The sequence below is a fragment of the Cibotium barometz genome, chromosome 19 (genome assembly GCF_041138505.1).
Source record: "Cibotium barometz isolate CiBa-2024 chromosome 19, ASM4113850v1, whole genome shotgun sequence".
Taxonomy (NCBI): Eukaryota; Viridiplantae; Streptophyta; class Polypodiopsida; order Cyatheales; family Cibotiaceae; genus Cibotium; species Cibotium barometz.
This window is the reverse complement of record NC_141064.1, coordinates 47,401,252-47,417,803: the sequence shown is the minus strand read 5'-3', so window position 1 is coordinate 47,417,803 and position 16,552 is coordinate 47,401,252. Positions and strand designations below refer to the sequence as shown.

At 41.9% G+C, this 16,552-nt stretch overlaps 1 protein-coding gene across 1 annotated transcript; it reads left to right on the top strand.

The window, feature by feature from the left end:
* Positions 1 to 1,388: 1,388 nt before the first annotated feature.
* On the top strand, positions 1,389 to 5,133 carry LOC147628681 (uncharacterized). Its single transcript, XM_086813895.1, has 4 exons — positions 1,389 to 2,038; positions 2,415 to 2,564; positions 2,865 to 3,521; positions 3,647 to 5,133. Exons 1-4 carry the CDS (start codon positions 1,688 to 1,690, stop codon positions 4,739 to 4,741), a joined length of 2,253 nt encoding a protein of 750 aa, XP_086670021.1. The 5' UTR covers positions 1,389 to 1,687; the 3' UTR covers positions 4,742 to 5,133.
* The last annotated feature ends 11,419 nt before the right edge of the window (positions 5,134 to 16,552 follow it).

The following is a 16,552-nucleotide window of genomic DNA, read 5'->3' as shown; positions in this document are numbered from 1 at the left end:
ACTATGATTGAGACAATTTATTTATCAGGTGAAAGAGAGCACTTTCCATTCTCTATTAACAAATTGCCATCATGTTTACTGATGAATGTAAGTGATGTTATAATCCATATGGTTTGTGACACTTCATGTGAGATCATTCTTTACTTGTCCCATTTGTTCATGATGAAAAGCCCTCTCTCTAGTATGTTTACTGATGAATGTAAGTGATGTTATAATCCATACGGCTTGTGAAACTTCATGTGAGATCATTCTTTAATGTCCCATTTGTTGATGATGAAAAGCCCTCTCTCTAGTATGTTCTAAAGTCATCAATGCGCATGAATTGTGGATAATATGAAAAGCCCTCTCTCTAGTATGCTCTAAAGTCATCAATGCGCATGAATTGTGGATAATATGATTTTTGTCCCTGGCTGCTACATCAAAAGAACTTATCTCATCATCTCTCAAGTCCTTGGCTACTACATGAAAAGAATGCATCTCATCATCTCTCTCGTGTTTACATCACCTTTAGTTGTTTATTTGTCCCCCCTCCTCTTCTCTCTCTATGTGTGTGTGTAAGGGAGAGAGAGAGAGAGAGAGAGAGAAAGAGAGACTTATGTGTGTATGTGCGTGAGATACAAGTTTAGAATAGTTCATCTCATCATCTCTCTCGTGTGTATCACCTTTAGTTGTTTATTTGCCCCCCCTCCTCTTCTCTCTCTCTCTCTCTATATATATGTGTGGAGAGACTTATATGTGTGTGTGTGTGTGTGAGAGAGAGAGAGAGAGAGAGAGAGAGAGAGATGTGAGTTTAGAATACTTAAAGCACACATCCAGCTGAAGGTGTGAAGTTCAAGGAAAAAACGTCATGCTTCCTTGGTTCCTTCCTTCGTGCTGTTGTTTTCAGACCCAAAACAACCTAAAAAGAAAAAAACATTTAAAAAACAATCAGCTCCTAAAGACAAGCATAAGGGTATTAAAAAAAATGGTTTAATTTTCCTCTCTTTACACCAATTCCCGCTGGTTTTCTCTACACGCCGTGCTAATGGGCCGCCACGTGCGGCGCCTTAGCTTCCGGACGAGAGAGTTTCACACACACCCACACACGCACGGGGTCCCTTACCTTGGTGCCATCGCCAGGCTCAGCTGGCATTGCGGTTCTATAGTCTTTTGTTTACCTGCAAGTTGGCAAAGCTTTGACCTGTCCACCAAGGGACCATCTCATTGCGAATAACCATATAGTATTACTATACGATTAATCAAAACCACTCTGTAACAACACTAAACATCCTCTCTCTCTCCCTCTCTCTCTCACACACACACGCACACTCTCTCTCTCACACACACACGCACTCTCTCTCTCTCTCTCTCTCTCTCTCACACACACACACACACACTCTCTCTCTCTCTCCACCTCTCAGCTGCTCAAGTTTAGCTGGATATCCTGCAGAATCGTCCTTTTTCTTTTGTTTAAGCAGCAGAGAATTTCCCAACCAAAAGCCTTTCAGAGAGAATAGACTGATATAAATAGAATCAGATAGATATAGAAAGAGAAAGCCAGAGTGGGGCGGTTTTCTAAAGCAAACTTTTTTTGAACCCAACTACCCCTCATTTTTATTTATTTTTGAACCCAACCACCCCTCCCACACACTCACACGCATACATGCTCTCTCCTCTCTTATGCGTGTAGACCTGTTTCGATTCACTCATGGTGGTCAAGATACTGAGATGGAGGCCTTGGCCGCCCATTTTCACCAAGAAATTCAAGGTGAATCTCAAGGTCCACAGCTTGGAAGGCCTTGGAGTGGGCAGAAATGGTGAGGAAAATGGGCCTAATAACAATCATAATTTAATGATGATTAAGGTGAAATGGAAAGGGTCCAAAGGTGGGCTTGGCTACCGCTTCAGAGGAAGCCAGAAGAGAGCCAGAACCAGTGAGAAAGTGGTGCAAGAAGGCTGCAGCATCAATTGGCAGGAGGATTTTGAACATCTCTGTGTCTTAACCATGGCCAAAGACACAGGCTTCTTGCCCTTTGATGTCCACTTTGGCCTCATCCAGGTCCGATATTGCTCAATCCAATTCTCACCCATTTTAGCAAGCCATTTTGGGTACCATTCTTGAATAATTTTTCAATTATTTGCATTGTCAAGAATCATTTTTTCTAAAACCATGCATTGTGGGTGCACATTTGATTTATCTCAGCAAGCCATGTTTGCCTTGTTTTTGCTTCTATTTTGATAGGCACAATTGGGCCATTTCAGAAAGCCATGGGTTTTTATTTATTTACTTCATAAATTAGCTTTTTCTGCTGGTACATATGAGTTAGAGCTGCAGAATTGGATAGATCTTGCTTTTTTTTTCCCCTTTTTTTGTTGGCTAACACCGATCATGGCTGTGAGCACTGAGCATGCTGTGAACTCATGTCATTGCACAGGTAGGAACGAAGTCAAAGACGACGGTTCGAGGCACGGCCATCATGAACCTTGGAGACTTTGCACCATCAACGCAAGAGATCATAAAGCACACAACAAGGCTTCACATCTTGCCTGCTGAAGAGGTGCAGAAACAAGTAGCAACCCTTGTGGTGAGCACCCTTTTTATAATTCACAAATACATTAGAAAATGCCATCTGAGGCCTCTAATTAGGGCATGTTAACCATCTCAATGAAATGTCAATTCTCTCAATGACAAGCTTTTGGCTCAAATTATTTCTGCCACTGTAGGGCAGGCCGCACATGGGCAGCACGTGCTGTTCCCATGGCAGTGAACGGAGCTTGATCCCTGCACACGCCACCATACAGCAGGCAGCATTTGATTTGTTTGGCAGGCTTGATACAAACCTTGTATACATCTTGATACTCGAGGAAACCTGTTGTTTTTGTAGGTTACTGTAAGCTTCTCTGAAGTGGCATCACATGAAAGCCTCAGTTTGGAGCGGTTCATGCCACCCTCATTACCCTGCCTCAGTGGTCCACTGTTATGTGATCAGAAAATTCGTGAGATGTATGAGAAGAAGGTCAAAGACATGAAAAGATCGGTTTCGCTCAACTGGAAGAAGACATCTGGAGAGCTAGAGAGTATCATGTGCAATGGTAAGCTATCCCCTAAAAGTGAAGAAAGCTCCTGCGACACCGGTGGGGACCTGTTTGATACCGACTCACTGGATGACTTTAAAGAAGAAAAAGTGCTTGATGGAGAGGACCAGCTCTTGCAAAGCTATGGGCCTCTGGCAGGTGTAAACCTGGTGGTTGAAGGGGCACTCTCTAACTTCATAGAAAACAGACACATTGAAGAGAATGCATCAGCCACATGCAGCAAAGCATCTAGCGAAGCTAGCGTGAATGAAAGCTCTTCATCAGACTCAGATCAGAGTACCACCATGCGGAGTCTCCTGTCTTGGAAGAAGAGAAAGCTGAGTTTCCGGTCTCCGCGAGTCCGAGGGGAGCCTCTGTTAAACAAAGCATATGGTGAGGATGGGGGAGATGACATTGATCATGACAGACGATTGTCCGGCTACCCTATAGAGCCATTTCTTGCTCTGGTATGTGTCAATTAAAATGCTTTCTGTCATAAACGAGACATAGGACATAACATAAGAAGAAAATGATTGTGAGTTTGGTCCTTCATCACTTCTTTAAGCTGAAACCTATGCCAACATTGTTGTAGTGTCAGAAAGACGAGAACACCACACAGTCCCCAGCCATATCTGAATGCCTGGACTTTGGAGAGGAGCATTTCAGTGTGGGATGCTGGGAGAAGAAAGATCTGATGAGTAGGGATGGCCACATGAAGCTCTCTACCAATGTGTTTTTTGCATCCATTGACCAGAGAAGTGAGAGAGCAGCAGGTGAGAGTGCTTGCACTGCCCTCGTTGCTGTCATAGCTGACTGGCTGCACAAGAACCCAGACAGGATGCCCATCAAGGCCGAGTTTGACACCCTCATAAGAGAAGGATCTGCAGAATGGAGGAAGCTCTGTGATGTCAAGGTCTATAGAGACAGCTTCCCTGACAGACACTTTGACCTTGACACAATTCTTGAAGCGAAAATTCGACCTTTGATGGTTGCCCAGGAGCGATCCTTTATCGGGTTTTTCCGACCTGAGGGAGTAGGTGATACTTGCAATTTCCTGCAAGGTGCTATGTCTTTTGATAACATATGGGAAACCATAGAAAAGGCATCAGTGTTGAAGCCTGATGGGAGCTTTGAGCCATCAGTTTACATTGTAAGCTGGAATGACCATTTCTTTGTTTTGAAGGTGGACAGGGAGGCATACTACATAATTGATACACTTGGTGAGAGACTCTATGAGGGTTGTAATCAAGCTTATATCCTTCGCTTTGACATGGAGACAAGCCTCTTCCATGTGGCCAAATCAGATAAAGTGGATGAAAAGAAAGGTGAGAAGAAAAGCTCAACTCAAACCCCTTCCTCTAACACTGATGTGGTCGTGTCCACCTCATCAGACCCTTCACCTCTCCGTCAACAACCTGATGAAACAGCTAGTTCCCCTCATCAAGAACATGAAACAGCTCAAGCTACCATTGATCCACAAAAGGTAGAGAGCAATACACTAGAATACAAGGCTAAAGATGCCTGCAAACAGTTTGTTAAGGGTTTTTTTGCTGCTCTACCTATAAGAGAGCTTCAGAACGACATCAAGAAGGGGCTGTTTGGCAAAATCCTGCTGCATCAACGGCTCCAAATTGAGTTTCACTTCACATCTTTGGGTCATATGTCATCCCCTAGTAGAAGTGAGTAATCTGGCTTTTCACACTTGAGTATGAGTGGCCTCTACAATATGCAACTGCTCTGAAACAAGCACAGAAGTAGTGTTTGATATGCCTCCCAAGAGGAACTTGTCCTTGCACAGGGTGTAATGTATGGCACCCTCAAATTCATTTCAAGGCCATATATAGCTATATATGTCTGAGTTACGATGCCGGGATGCTGTGTGGTTCTCCGAGCAATAAGAAGTAGCTCAAGCTACTTTGAGACAGCAGACCAACAGGAGGAGCAAACCATCAAAATCTTCAGCTCGTAGTACATGTGTACATGTCAAGACTTTCTCAAAAATTTATGAAACTAATGGGATATGCAAAGCACACTGTGTAAATTTAAAGAAGTAATCAACAGGCTTGGTTTTCTGTAGTATAGGTTGATCTCAGCCGTTCATTTGGCAATTGTGCATTGTCGTTGGCTGGTTGCCAGATTGCTTGCATGGAATGTGGGGCAACATGCAGTCATCACTCATTCCATACGGGCACTTGCCATGGAATCCTCCCGTCGGATTAGATCATATTTGGTCTCTTGGGATTGTTCCTACGACGTTAAAAGAGCTTCTTCTTCTTCTTCTCTCTCACACACACACATGTGCACGCATGTTAGGTAGTGGTTTACGTATCGGGCTTGTGATCGAGAGATCCCATATTCACTTCCCATCCCCTCCACTTCAACGCTGTCATATGGATTATATTGGCCTGTTGGCTTCGATAAAGTTAGAAGTCTGGCAATCCTTTCAAATCCTGCAGCCACCTTGTGCACATTCCAAGCGACATGGCAATATTTGGGCTCTCGAGGGCTGCATTTGAAGTAACTGTACAAGGCAACACAAAACACATTCTGAGGCTGGCCTTCAGACGAGATGCTGCAGAGGTTTGGCAAAATGCTATTGGTGGAGGAAAACGAGCAAGCACTCGCCCACCTTGTCCGATTTTAGCCGCCTACATTCGTCATGGAAACTCGTCGACATGGGAGAGAGAGAGAGAGAGAGACGCCAACCCTCCGCCACGGATTGGTGCACGCTCACGCACGCACACACACACACAGACAGAACGTGTACAGTTGTGCAGATGAAAGACGGGTAACGAGAATGGTGTGTCATGAACATGTACGCAAGAGAGAACGAGCCATGCGTCTCCAAAGGTATCAACGTTCATCCATGGCAAACAGGCTATTATTGCCATAATTCTTAAGCTTATTCACTCTTTCACTATTAATTAATTTTTGTTGTTGTTGTTGCTTCGAATTTCGGTCCAAAATATTAAAGATGTATTATGGCTGGAAGATTTACACGGGAGGAAAATTTAAAAAGAGGAACCTTAGATTTATTTGAGTAACGCTATTAATTTATTAATTTGAGAAACCTTAGATGTATTTGAGTAACTTTATTAATTTTTAAAATAATGAATTTTGAACGTAAATTTTAGGATGGAGAAAAGGAAGATTTTTAGATGCTAAATTTTGATACAAGCAAACTATATACATTATAAAGAAAAGAGAGATGTACGTTTGAGAGAAAAACTTGACTCGGACGGTACATTAAACAAAAAGGCTTATTTAAAAAAGGGACACTCTACATTTGGTACTATAGAAGTGCCTTTCTATCAAAAACCTATAGAAAACATCTTCTTCACTGAGGTCTACATACTTACATACTTCAGGTGATAGAGGTACAAAATTACGTCCTTCCACAATAGATCTCTTGAAGTCTGCAATCCTTTCCCACACACAGAAAGAAATGATGTGTTGTAGTCTTGTTGTTGTTGTTCTGGCTCATTGTTGTTTAGACAGTGTTCTCCCTCGGTGTTGTCATTGCCTTCATCTTCATGTTGAGCTCGGGGTGCTGGATTCATTTGGTTGAAATATCTTATGGCGTGTTCGTCGGAGAAGAAAATTTCTTCGATGTCGATACATTGGGTCAAGTGAGAGAGTTTCATTACTTTCTAAACAGCAACCGATCTTTGCTTGTTCATGCCGAAACCAATTTTGGGAATGATCCATGTAGCAGCCGGGTAGTATTTACCCGTACGTACCATCTTCAAAAGTGTGCTTTGCAATGAGGCTCCCAGTTTATTGGCTATGTAGTTGTCCATATATACATAAGCTCTCTCAAATAAGTTTACAGATGATAGGCAAACCTTATTTTTAAAGTCTGCTTGGCCATACAAAGCATATAGCTGTCTACCTCTTGTTATCTCTTCGGTCGAGATGTTGTGTGAGAAAAAATTAAAGTGTGGCTTATGCAAATCCTTCATACAATAGCCTATCATTCCTTCTAATGTGTGCATCCTAATCTGTCGAAGGCCTCTACACATCACTAAACCACCTTCAGGTTTAAACATATCCCACCCCAAGTATTTCTTTATGGTTTTACCTATGCTAATTAAAGATGGTGCCATTAAACTAGCTACCATTTGAAAGTGCAAGTGATTTAATGTGCCCCCCTTCTCTAGAGCAAAAAGACCTTTAAAGCATTCCATTCTAAACGAATTCTTCTGATGGTTCCCAGCAAGACAATTTAATATCACCATTCCCAATACCTGTTGTCACAGATACTTCAAACAGCCTTGTTTTTTTCTCTGGTGGAAATTTAGGTATCTTGTGAACCGACGGTTCGGATGCATCTGGCTTTTTGCCTTTCTTATCCGAGTGTGTCGATCCTGCAATTCACGAGAGTTTAAAATTGAAACAATTATCGTTTAAAATATTGTACGAATGACATTTACAGTACAACATACAGTCATATGAATTGCAGATTTTGTATGTTATTTAATTCAAGAATGTGTGTTTTTATTGACTTCACAGAGTTCTAATAAATAAATAAATAATATAATTTTTTCTTTCTACATATCAGACAGAAGCATTTGTTCTTTTTATTGTCTTATAGTATGAGTTTGGTAATTTTAAAGAAGTTTTTGGAAAAATATGGAGTGCGCATGACTAAAAAAACTTGTTAGGCATTTATGCCAATGTATTTATAGCCATGACAAATTTCATTGTTTCTATCAAGATGTCACTGAATCTCACGCGTATCCACTCAACCTCGGGCTCATAGATCGAGTTCTAGTGTCCACTGAACCAGGATTCTTGGACCTCGATCCAGTTCCACAAAGGTGCCACAATACCTCAATCAATACACATAAGTGCTGCGCGACGATAGACCTTGATTGAGGTCCATGCAAGCGCCAAGATGGACCTCAATTGACGTCCATACACCACCATGGACCTTGATCGAGGTCCATCTTGGTGCTTGCATGGACCTTGATTGAGACCCATGCATCTGCCAAACAATGGACCGCGATCATATGACACGCATAAGCGCATGCATGGATGGACCTTGATCATGCAGGTGGTAAATATTCTCAAATAATCTCAATCAAGGTATACCCAAAAGATCTGTGTTGTCCATACCTCAATCGATCGAGGTACATCGCTAAATCGTCCATACCTCAATTGAGGTACGTAGATCACATCTACATTGTCCATACCTTGATCAAGGTATGGATGACATCCGTGACATCCATACCTTGATCAAGGTATGGATGACATCTCTGACATCCATACCTCAATCGAGGTACTTAGATCACATCTACATCATCCACCATGCCTCAATCGAGGTACTTAGATTGCATCTACATCATCCATACCTTGATTGAGCTATGAACATCACATCTGCGCAATAGATACTTTGGTCGATCAAGATCATATCTAGTGCGTCCATATTCAAGGCATCGAGGAAAAACACTAACCTTAAAGGTAAACCTCCATCAAGGTAGTATAAATTTCTATCACTCTTTGTTTTCATCGTTTCACTCCTAGAGCTCTCTTGTTTTCACCGTTTCACTCCTCGAGCTCTCTTGTTTGTGCGAGTGCTGTGTAGACACTCCATCTATGCTCCACATCATGGCAGACTTAGAGTCTGTTTGCATCACTACATAGCCTTAGTAGTGTCTTCTATGGAGATTAACGGATGGCAAGACACCGTGTTTCTAATGTATCTCGGGGCTTAGTGTTACAGGCTACACTACCCCCCTCTAAATGCAACATGCTTACCTTAACACATCGTGGAGACCTTGCCGACATCAAAGCTCATATCTCTAGAGACTCCAAGCTATACCAGTGGCACTCCTTTGCCTCCTTCCTCAAGTTGTCACCATGAGGATGTCTCTCCTCATACAAAGGCACTCACTCCTCTCTACTCTTACACTCATGAATACAAGCATAAGAGGAACATGTACCAATAATGAAGCTCTCTCTCCTCTCTCAACTCTCTCTCCCCTCTCAACTCTCTCTCTCTCACCATAGATACAAGAGAGAAAGGAGATAAGACTAAACTTAATTGGCACAAAGGGGGTTTTTGTCTTGCATTATAACAATTTGTTATTTATACATTTGGACATTATTCACACGGGCGCCCAAAACTTCAAAAGAGATGAGCTAAATGATTACAAGACACGTAGGTTTGGGCATTGACATTCTCATAATTACTAACATTTATAGTGTCGTTTCATGACTGTAAGGACTGTTGCCCTAGATATTCTTTGTAGCGGCTCTTTCAGACGTGTAGACTTCTGCAAAGAAAGTAGAGCAACCTCTAGAAGTTGGTATCGATTATATTCTCAAAAGTAGTATGCATGTAAGATCAAAAAACATAGCCTGTTGTAGTAGTACATGATACCACTATTGGAAGGCCTTGTGTTGATATCAAATTCCATTCCTTCGTGGTGGTTGTTAGGGACATAGTCATCTTGGATATCAATGAGAAGAATGATAATCTTAAAAAATTACACAGTGATGGCGATTATAGCTAGATCTGGGATTTCCCTCCATGCATACACGGTGGTGAGCATAAACTATCGTTGTTTGTTTTGGGAGTCTCGAATTTGCTATGCTTAAAGTAAGGAAAGTTGTAAAGGAAGTGTGAATCTTCTTTTCATTGGCATGTACAATGGATCAATATGAAGGTGCTTTGGGGATTCCATGTAGATGTTAGCATATTGGCATCGTCTAGGCTGGCTGGATACCAACGTTATCTGCTGGAACTTGGCCATCAACTTCAAGCTAGATGTGTTGGAATTATTTGAATTATTTGGCATTTATGGATTTATTTGATGGATATTTATTTTATGTGCAAGCGAGACTGGTCACCTCTAACTTGTCATATATTTTGAGCTTATATTGTGAATGTCAGTGCAGATCAGTGGGGCAGGGGTAGTGTGCAGGATGTGCATGGATCCATTAGGCTTGCTTCAACGGAAATTTATTACTGCATGATGCATGGCGATTATTTATTCGGCAATGGGCAGTGATATTTTATGTGCACATTAGTGTGCAACATTTTGATATACATTAGTTCTATTTCATGAGTGAACCTTAGAGTGTTCACATTCATGATCACCCATGCTTCCATCTTTTGTAAGCATGGGTGATCATGAATGTGACAATGCAAATTTTGAGTAAATCAACATGGGCCTTAAGATTCTCACTACATTTGTCCAGAGTGACTCTTGTTGATCTAACTATCCAAGTTCTATTACTTTTGGTGGCTATTCTCCCCGACTAAGAGGTATGGTAAACCTGCGGGCTTGGGTAACCGTCGTATATACTTTTACTTGTATAGGAGTTGTTAGACTTGGGGGGTTTACCTAAAAATATGTAAGTGTAGCACGTGAGTTCATGAGGAGGGGTATATTAATTCAAAAAAGTTACAAAATTATTTTTACAAGAGGGGTTTTTTAAACCAATTAAAAAAACCATAAGTTTATGAAGAAAAAGGAGTCATTTTATTCATAAAAGTATGTAAGGGGTTTTTTAAATACCCCTGATAAACGCACGTGATACATAAAATTTCTTAGAGGTGAACCCTCCAAGTTGTGAGATCAAAAGAAGTCATCTGTAAGAGGGCTTGGTGCATGAGATGGGGTTTAAGTAATGGATTCCTTGTGATAATGATTTTCTCTTACTCCTCTGCTCGAAGATCCAAGATTGGATGATCAATATGGTAATCCGCTGCTTCATGACATTGTTGAGTAGTAGGTTTGGCCTTGCTGGCTATCCAGGTTCGAGTGTGTTAGTGGTGAAATCAGAGGAGGAAGAGGTATGATCATCTCAGTTAGTGGTGTGTTAGTTTCTCCCTTATTTTCATTATTATATATAGTAGGTAAATAAGAGGTGATGGGACTAAACACCGGGTAGGTGTTGTCCTCATCTTCTTCTTGCCTATCCCTATATCCCATTCATCATTCGGAAGGTGGTGGTTTTTTAGTTATAAAGAAATCATGAAGTGTATAGAAGTCTTCTTCCCCAAGGAATGAGGGGGTATTCTATGTGCACTTGCTCAAAATCATCAACTAATGATGTTAGTAAAGTACGTAGATGTGCACATATGATATCAAAAGTTTAAGGATGCCATAAGGGTGGTAAGTTTTACTATCCCTATATCCCATTCATTCGGAAGGTGGTGGTGGTTTTTTAGTTATAAAGAAATCATGAAGTGTATAGAAGTCTTCTTCCCCAAGGAATGAGGGGGTATTCTATGTGCACTTGCTCAAAATCATAAACTAATGATGTTAGTAGATGTGCACATATGATATCAAAAGTTGAAGGATGCCATAAGGGTGGTAAGGTTTACTATTATGGAAGAGAAGGTGCTGGTGTGTATCCCAGGCCTCTACCCACCCGTGTGTGAGCATCCAATCAAGGATTTGTTGTATTTTAGGGAGGGGAGAAATAAAAGAATTAATGTCAGTAGGTTTCATGAGCTCTAGGAGTTCCTCTAGGAGTTACTATTATGGGAGAGAAGGTGCTGGTGTGTATCCCAGGCCTCTACCCACCCGTGGTGTGAGCATCCAATCAAGGATTTGTTGTATTTTAGGGAGGAGAGAAATAAAAGAATTAATGTCAGTAGGTTTCATGAGCTCTAGGAGTTCCTCACCTTCATTAGAATTAGTTGAATTTACTAGTAATCTACACTAAGATCGAAAGTACAATCGAGTGTAGGGGATATATTTAGAGCTTTTCCCTCCCTTAGCTCGAGAGCCCCCGTAAATACAGCCATTATGATTGTGGGATCGATATATCTTGTGGTATTCTATTGAATTAATGCCAGATCCCCTTGGTTCCTCACTGAGATTTATGTTATACTGAGAGCGAGAGAGAGAGAGAGAGAGAGAGAGAGAGAGAGAGAGAGAGAGTTCTAGTGAAGCAAAAAACAAGGTAAAGGTCTATGAAGGGCCCAAGGAACCACTAGAAGGTCAACCAAAGGGGCTGACCTTTCCACTAGCCAAAGGGGCTGACCTTTCCACTAGCTTACCGAATGTATCATTTTCGGCTTCCACTGGCTCGCTATGATGGCTTAGTTGTTATTTGAGAGATATTTCTTGGACTTCTTGGGTAGGCTAATGCTCTGGCCACCTTGAGTTCTCTTTTCTGGCAAGCTTCACTAATCTAAGTGTGTTGAGTGGTGAGGTCATTTTTTTCTTTTGTGAGGATCACTACCTCCACCGTTAGACCTGTTGTGACTGTGTGTGCATCCAAAAGTTTTTCATTTAGGTGTGAGAACACATGTTGATGGCTTTGTAGCATGTTTACCTTTTTAGATTGTAAGCTCTGCAAGGATTCTTTGAGATCTTTGACTTGAATTTCATAAGTTTCACACTGATCTCATATTTCATGTGCTACTTGACCTTCCAAAGCTGCCAATTGTGCCTTCAAGTTTCTATAGCCTCTACAACTCCTTTTCCTTTTCTTTCCAATCTTTTTTGAAGGGCACAATGGCTATCTTCCTCATTAGTGAGATTGGCCTATACTTCCAGTAGTTTAGTATGTGCCTTGGCCTACAAATCCGCGACTTCAAACTTGTGTTGTTCTATGAGGCCTTCCACCTGGATTTGTAACTGTGTATGGTAGTCTCTTTCATGCATTGACCACCTCCTACCTATGGTACTCTAGTTGTGTGCATGGGTAAGAGTCCACTTTTATGAGAGCTCTAAAGGCACATGGACTCTAGAAAATGGGGTTTGGGACTTGACATCCAAATCTCATCTTTGATGGTCACAAGACTCTTGCATGGGTGTGGAAGGCCCCCCTCCCCCCCCATGCGTGCATAGTATCATCACCATCGGCGGATGAGGTTTAGGAATGATGGCAGAGGAGGGCAAAGTCTAATTTTACAACAACTCTCAAGGAATATGGACTCTAGAAAATGGCACCACGCCTTGTTGATGAATGTCCGAACCTTGTCCAATGGTGGCAAGACTTTGCAAGGGTAGGGAGGGAGTCCCTACCCTTGTTGATGAATGTCCGAACCTTGTCCAATGGTGGCAAGACTTTGCAAGGGTAGGGAGGGAGTCCCCCCACCCTTATGCAAAGTCTCATCACCATAGGTTTGGGTCTTGAAATTCATGGTGCTTATGCTAGATCAAGATGAGTGGAGAGAGACCCAAAAAATACAAGAACAAATCTTGTTTATTAAGTTTCTTATGCATACAACTTGGCCTTTGTACACTACATAATGCCTTCTAGCTTCACCTTTAAATAGGTGAGCTAGTGGACCATAAGTCCATTCACACACACACCCTTCTCCTACCCTTTTACAATACCAACTATGAAAGAATTGGAATAGGTGGTATTGGACATAGGTTGCCTTTATAACATTAGGTGTACAAGGTTAGGAATATAGGTGTTGTTACATTGAGATTTAAAACAAGTGCTCAGAGGAGTTAGAGGTTGATACAAAGTTAGCCTCAAACTCTTTGTTATTAGGACATTTAGAAGTGATATGTCCCGTTTGTTCACTTGTTACGTTTCATCTTGTTGGGATATTTGATCCAACAATTATTTACAAAATGATCTACCTTTTTGCAATGGGTACACCTTCCTTTGCTCACTTGATGTGACAAAGCTTGTTCGATATTCAATGGAGTGGATGCACTTGAAGATTCAGCTCCTCCCTTTGGCCTCTTTTCTTCATCAAGACAAGATTGAATGAGATTAGGTATGTTCTTCAAGGTGGTGACTAAGGTGGGGTACACCTTCTTGACTGCTTTTAACAAAACAGCCCCTACATCATCTTCATCCATTCTCACGTTCACTGATGCAAGTTGAGCCATAAGGCCCTTCAAATGAGAGATAAAGGCTCCAATGCGGTCTCCCTCTTTGAGTCCAAGCTGAAAATTTCAATTTTAAGTGAGATCTTGGAATTCTTACCACCACGAGCTCAATAGAGCTTGTCAAGCTCATCCCATTTCTCCTTTGCAGTTGTTGGAAGTTGGTCCACATGGTGAATAAGAGCCTCATCAAGATGGAGCATGATGATGGCTTCTGCCCTCTCATCATCTTCAATATCTTCAGCCTTAGTTCAATCAATAACCTTAGTGCCGGAGATGAATGGCCAAAAACCTTTGGCCATCATCTTATACTTGACAAGAACTTGCCAAGTGTGAAAGCCCTCTCCTGAGAACTTCTTAATTTGGTTGTTTTCCTTTGACATTGGGTATTGAAGGGGGAGGGTACAAGAGTGTTAATGGGCTGATTTATGAAGAAGAAAACCAGAAAATTTGTGATTTTTTGGCTTAAGTAGAAAAAGAATGGCTTATGAGAGTGCACAACCCTTAATCAAGCCAAGGATGTTGCATAAAACGAGATTAAGTTGATGAAGCTTATGGTTTAGCACTTAGATTTTGTGCCCAACCACTAATTCTGATGGAGATGAGCTTCATTAGTGTCAAAGAACACTTTCTCGGTGATTAAGATCACCATTAGTGTTTAGCAACACTATTAGTACTTAAGAGCATATTTTTAGTGTCTAATGACACTTGCATTGGTTATTAGATGCACCATTAGTGTTTAAGAACACTCTTAGTGCTTAGAATGGCTCCCCTTTGTTGGATTAGTTGCATCATTAGTGTTAATTAACACTATTAGTGTTTAAGAACACTATTATTAAGCTTTTGAAGAAGCTTTCATGGCAGAACACAGGAGAAGCCTCGTTTTTTGACTCCCACGCACGATTCAGGCCGCCATTAGGGCTGAAATTTGAGATGCTAAGCCCTTAGGTCATGGGCTTTAAAAGCCCTTACTTGCCTCAGGCCAATGGTGCCCACACAAGGCGAATCGCTGTACGACATCAACAGCGCGAAAAACAGGCGTCGGCCTGCTCAGTGCTCAACGACGCGGCTCAGAGAGATGCAACCCAGCAATTGCCTGTATACGAATCTGAGCACCCGGAGGTATTCTTCAACTTCCTAGTTGAAAGCACGCCAAGATATGGCCTCCACAAGCAGCTGGAAGGCCTCCACTAGGGCTGGGGTAGATGAGATGCACTCAAAAAACACTTTTTTGCCCTAGTCTACACCTTGCAAGTTGCCTAGCTCTAGATACCATGTTGAAATTTGTGGTGCTTATGCTAGATCAAGATGAGTGGAGGAGAGAGACCCAAAAAATACAAGAACAAATCTTGTTTATTGAGTTGCTTATGCATACAACTTGGCCTTTGCACACTACATAATGCCTTCTAGCTTCACCTTTAAATAAGTGAGCTAGTGGACCATAAGTCCATTCACACACACACCCTTCTCCTACCCTTTTACATGACCTTAGTCTTTTAATATTGGTATGATGGAATGGGAAAGAGTCCAATTTTATGAGACCTCTCAATGGCACCTAGACTCTAAAAATGGCCGCTTGGGCCCAGTTGAATGCCCAAACCTTGTCCAATGGTGATGAGACTTTGCAAGGATGTGGAGGGGTCCCCCCCCACATCCATGCAAAGTCTCATCAACATCATTATTTTTGGGTATGATGGCATGGAGAAGTGACCAATTTTACAAGAGATGTTAAGGCACATGAGAGCCTAGAGAATGGCAACATGCCATATTGAATGTCTGAACCTCATCTAATGCTAGCAAGATTGCATGGGTGTGGAGGGGATCCCCAAAGTCTCTTTTTCCATCAGATGAGGTTTGGGTATGATGACATGGGGAAGAGTCCAATTGTACAAGAGCTTTCAAGGCGCATAAGAGTCTAGAAAATGGTGCCTAGACCCTCTTCAACACCCCCGATGAGGTGATGGGACTTTGTAGGGGTGTGGAGGGCCCCTATAGACTCATGAGAAGTCTCATTGCTTGAAACAAGGTTTCAATATGATGGCATGGGAAAGAGTCCAATTTTATGAGAGCTCTAAAGGCACATGGACTTTAGAAAATTATGCTCGGGCCCAATTGAACATCTGATGGTGACAAGACTTTGTACATAAGTGGAAAGGAAACCTCCTCAACCCATGCAAACTCATCATCATTGGACGAGGTTTGGGTATGATGGCATGGGGAAGAGTACAATTTTACGAGAGTTGTCAAGGCACACGAGAGTCTATAAAATGATGTGCGGGTTGTGTTGACATGGAGAAGAGTACATCTCAAGGCATATGGACTCTAGAAAATGGCCAACCTAGCCCAATTCAATATCTGAACCTTGTGTGATGGTGATCATATTTTGTTTGCAAGGGTGTGGAGGGGTCCCCCCCCACATGGGCAAAGGCTCGTTCGCCACCATCAAACAAGGCTTGGGTATGATGGATGGGAAAGATTCCAAATTTATGAGAGATCTCAAGGCACATAAGAGTCTAAAGAATGGCTTTCGGGCCCTACTAAATGTCCGAAACATTTTTAATAGTGATGAAACTTCGAAGGGGTGTTAAGGGGATCCCCTATTGAACATCCAAACCTTGTCCGATGGTGATGATACTTTGAAAGGGTGTGAAGGGGATCCCCCTGGTGAACGTTCATCCAATGGT

What these genes read in the sequence shown, in the direction of transcription:
- LOC147628681 (XM_086813895.1), top strand. Translation starts at nt 1,688, where the DNA reads ATGGTGGTCAAGATACTGAGATGGAGGCCTTGGCCGCCCATTTTCACC. An exon ending in TCCACTTTGGCCTCATCCAG is followed by an intron (nt 2,039 to 2,414) that starts GTCCGATATTGC and finishes GTCATTGCACAG; the next exon opens with GTAGGAACGAAGTCAAAGAC. An exon ending in AACAAGTAGCAACCCTTGTG is followed by an intron (nt 2,565 to 2,864) that starts GTGAGCACCCTT and finishes TTGTTTTTGTAG; the next exon opens with GTTACTGTAAGCTTCTCTGA.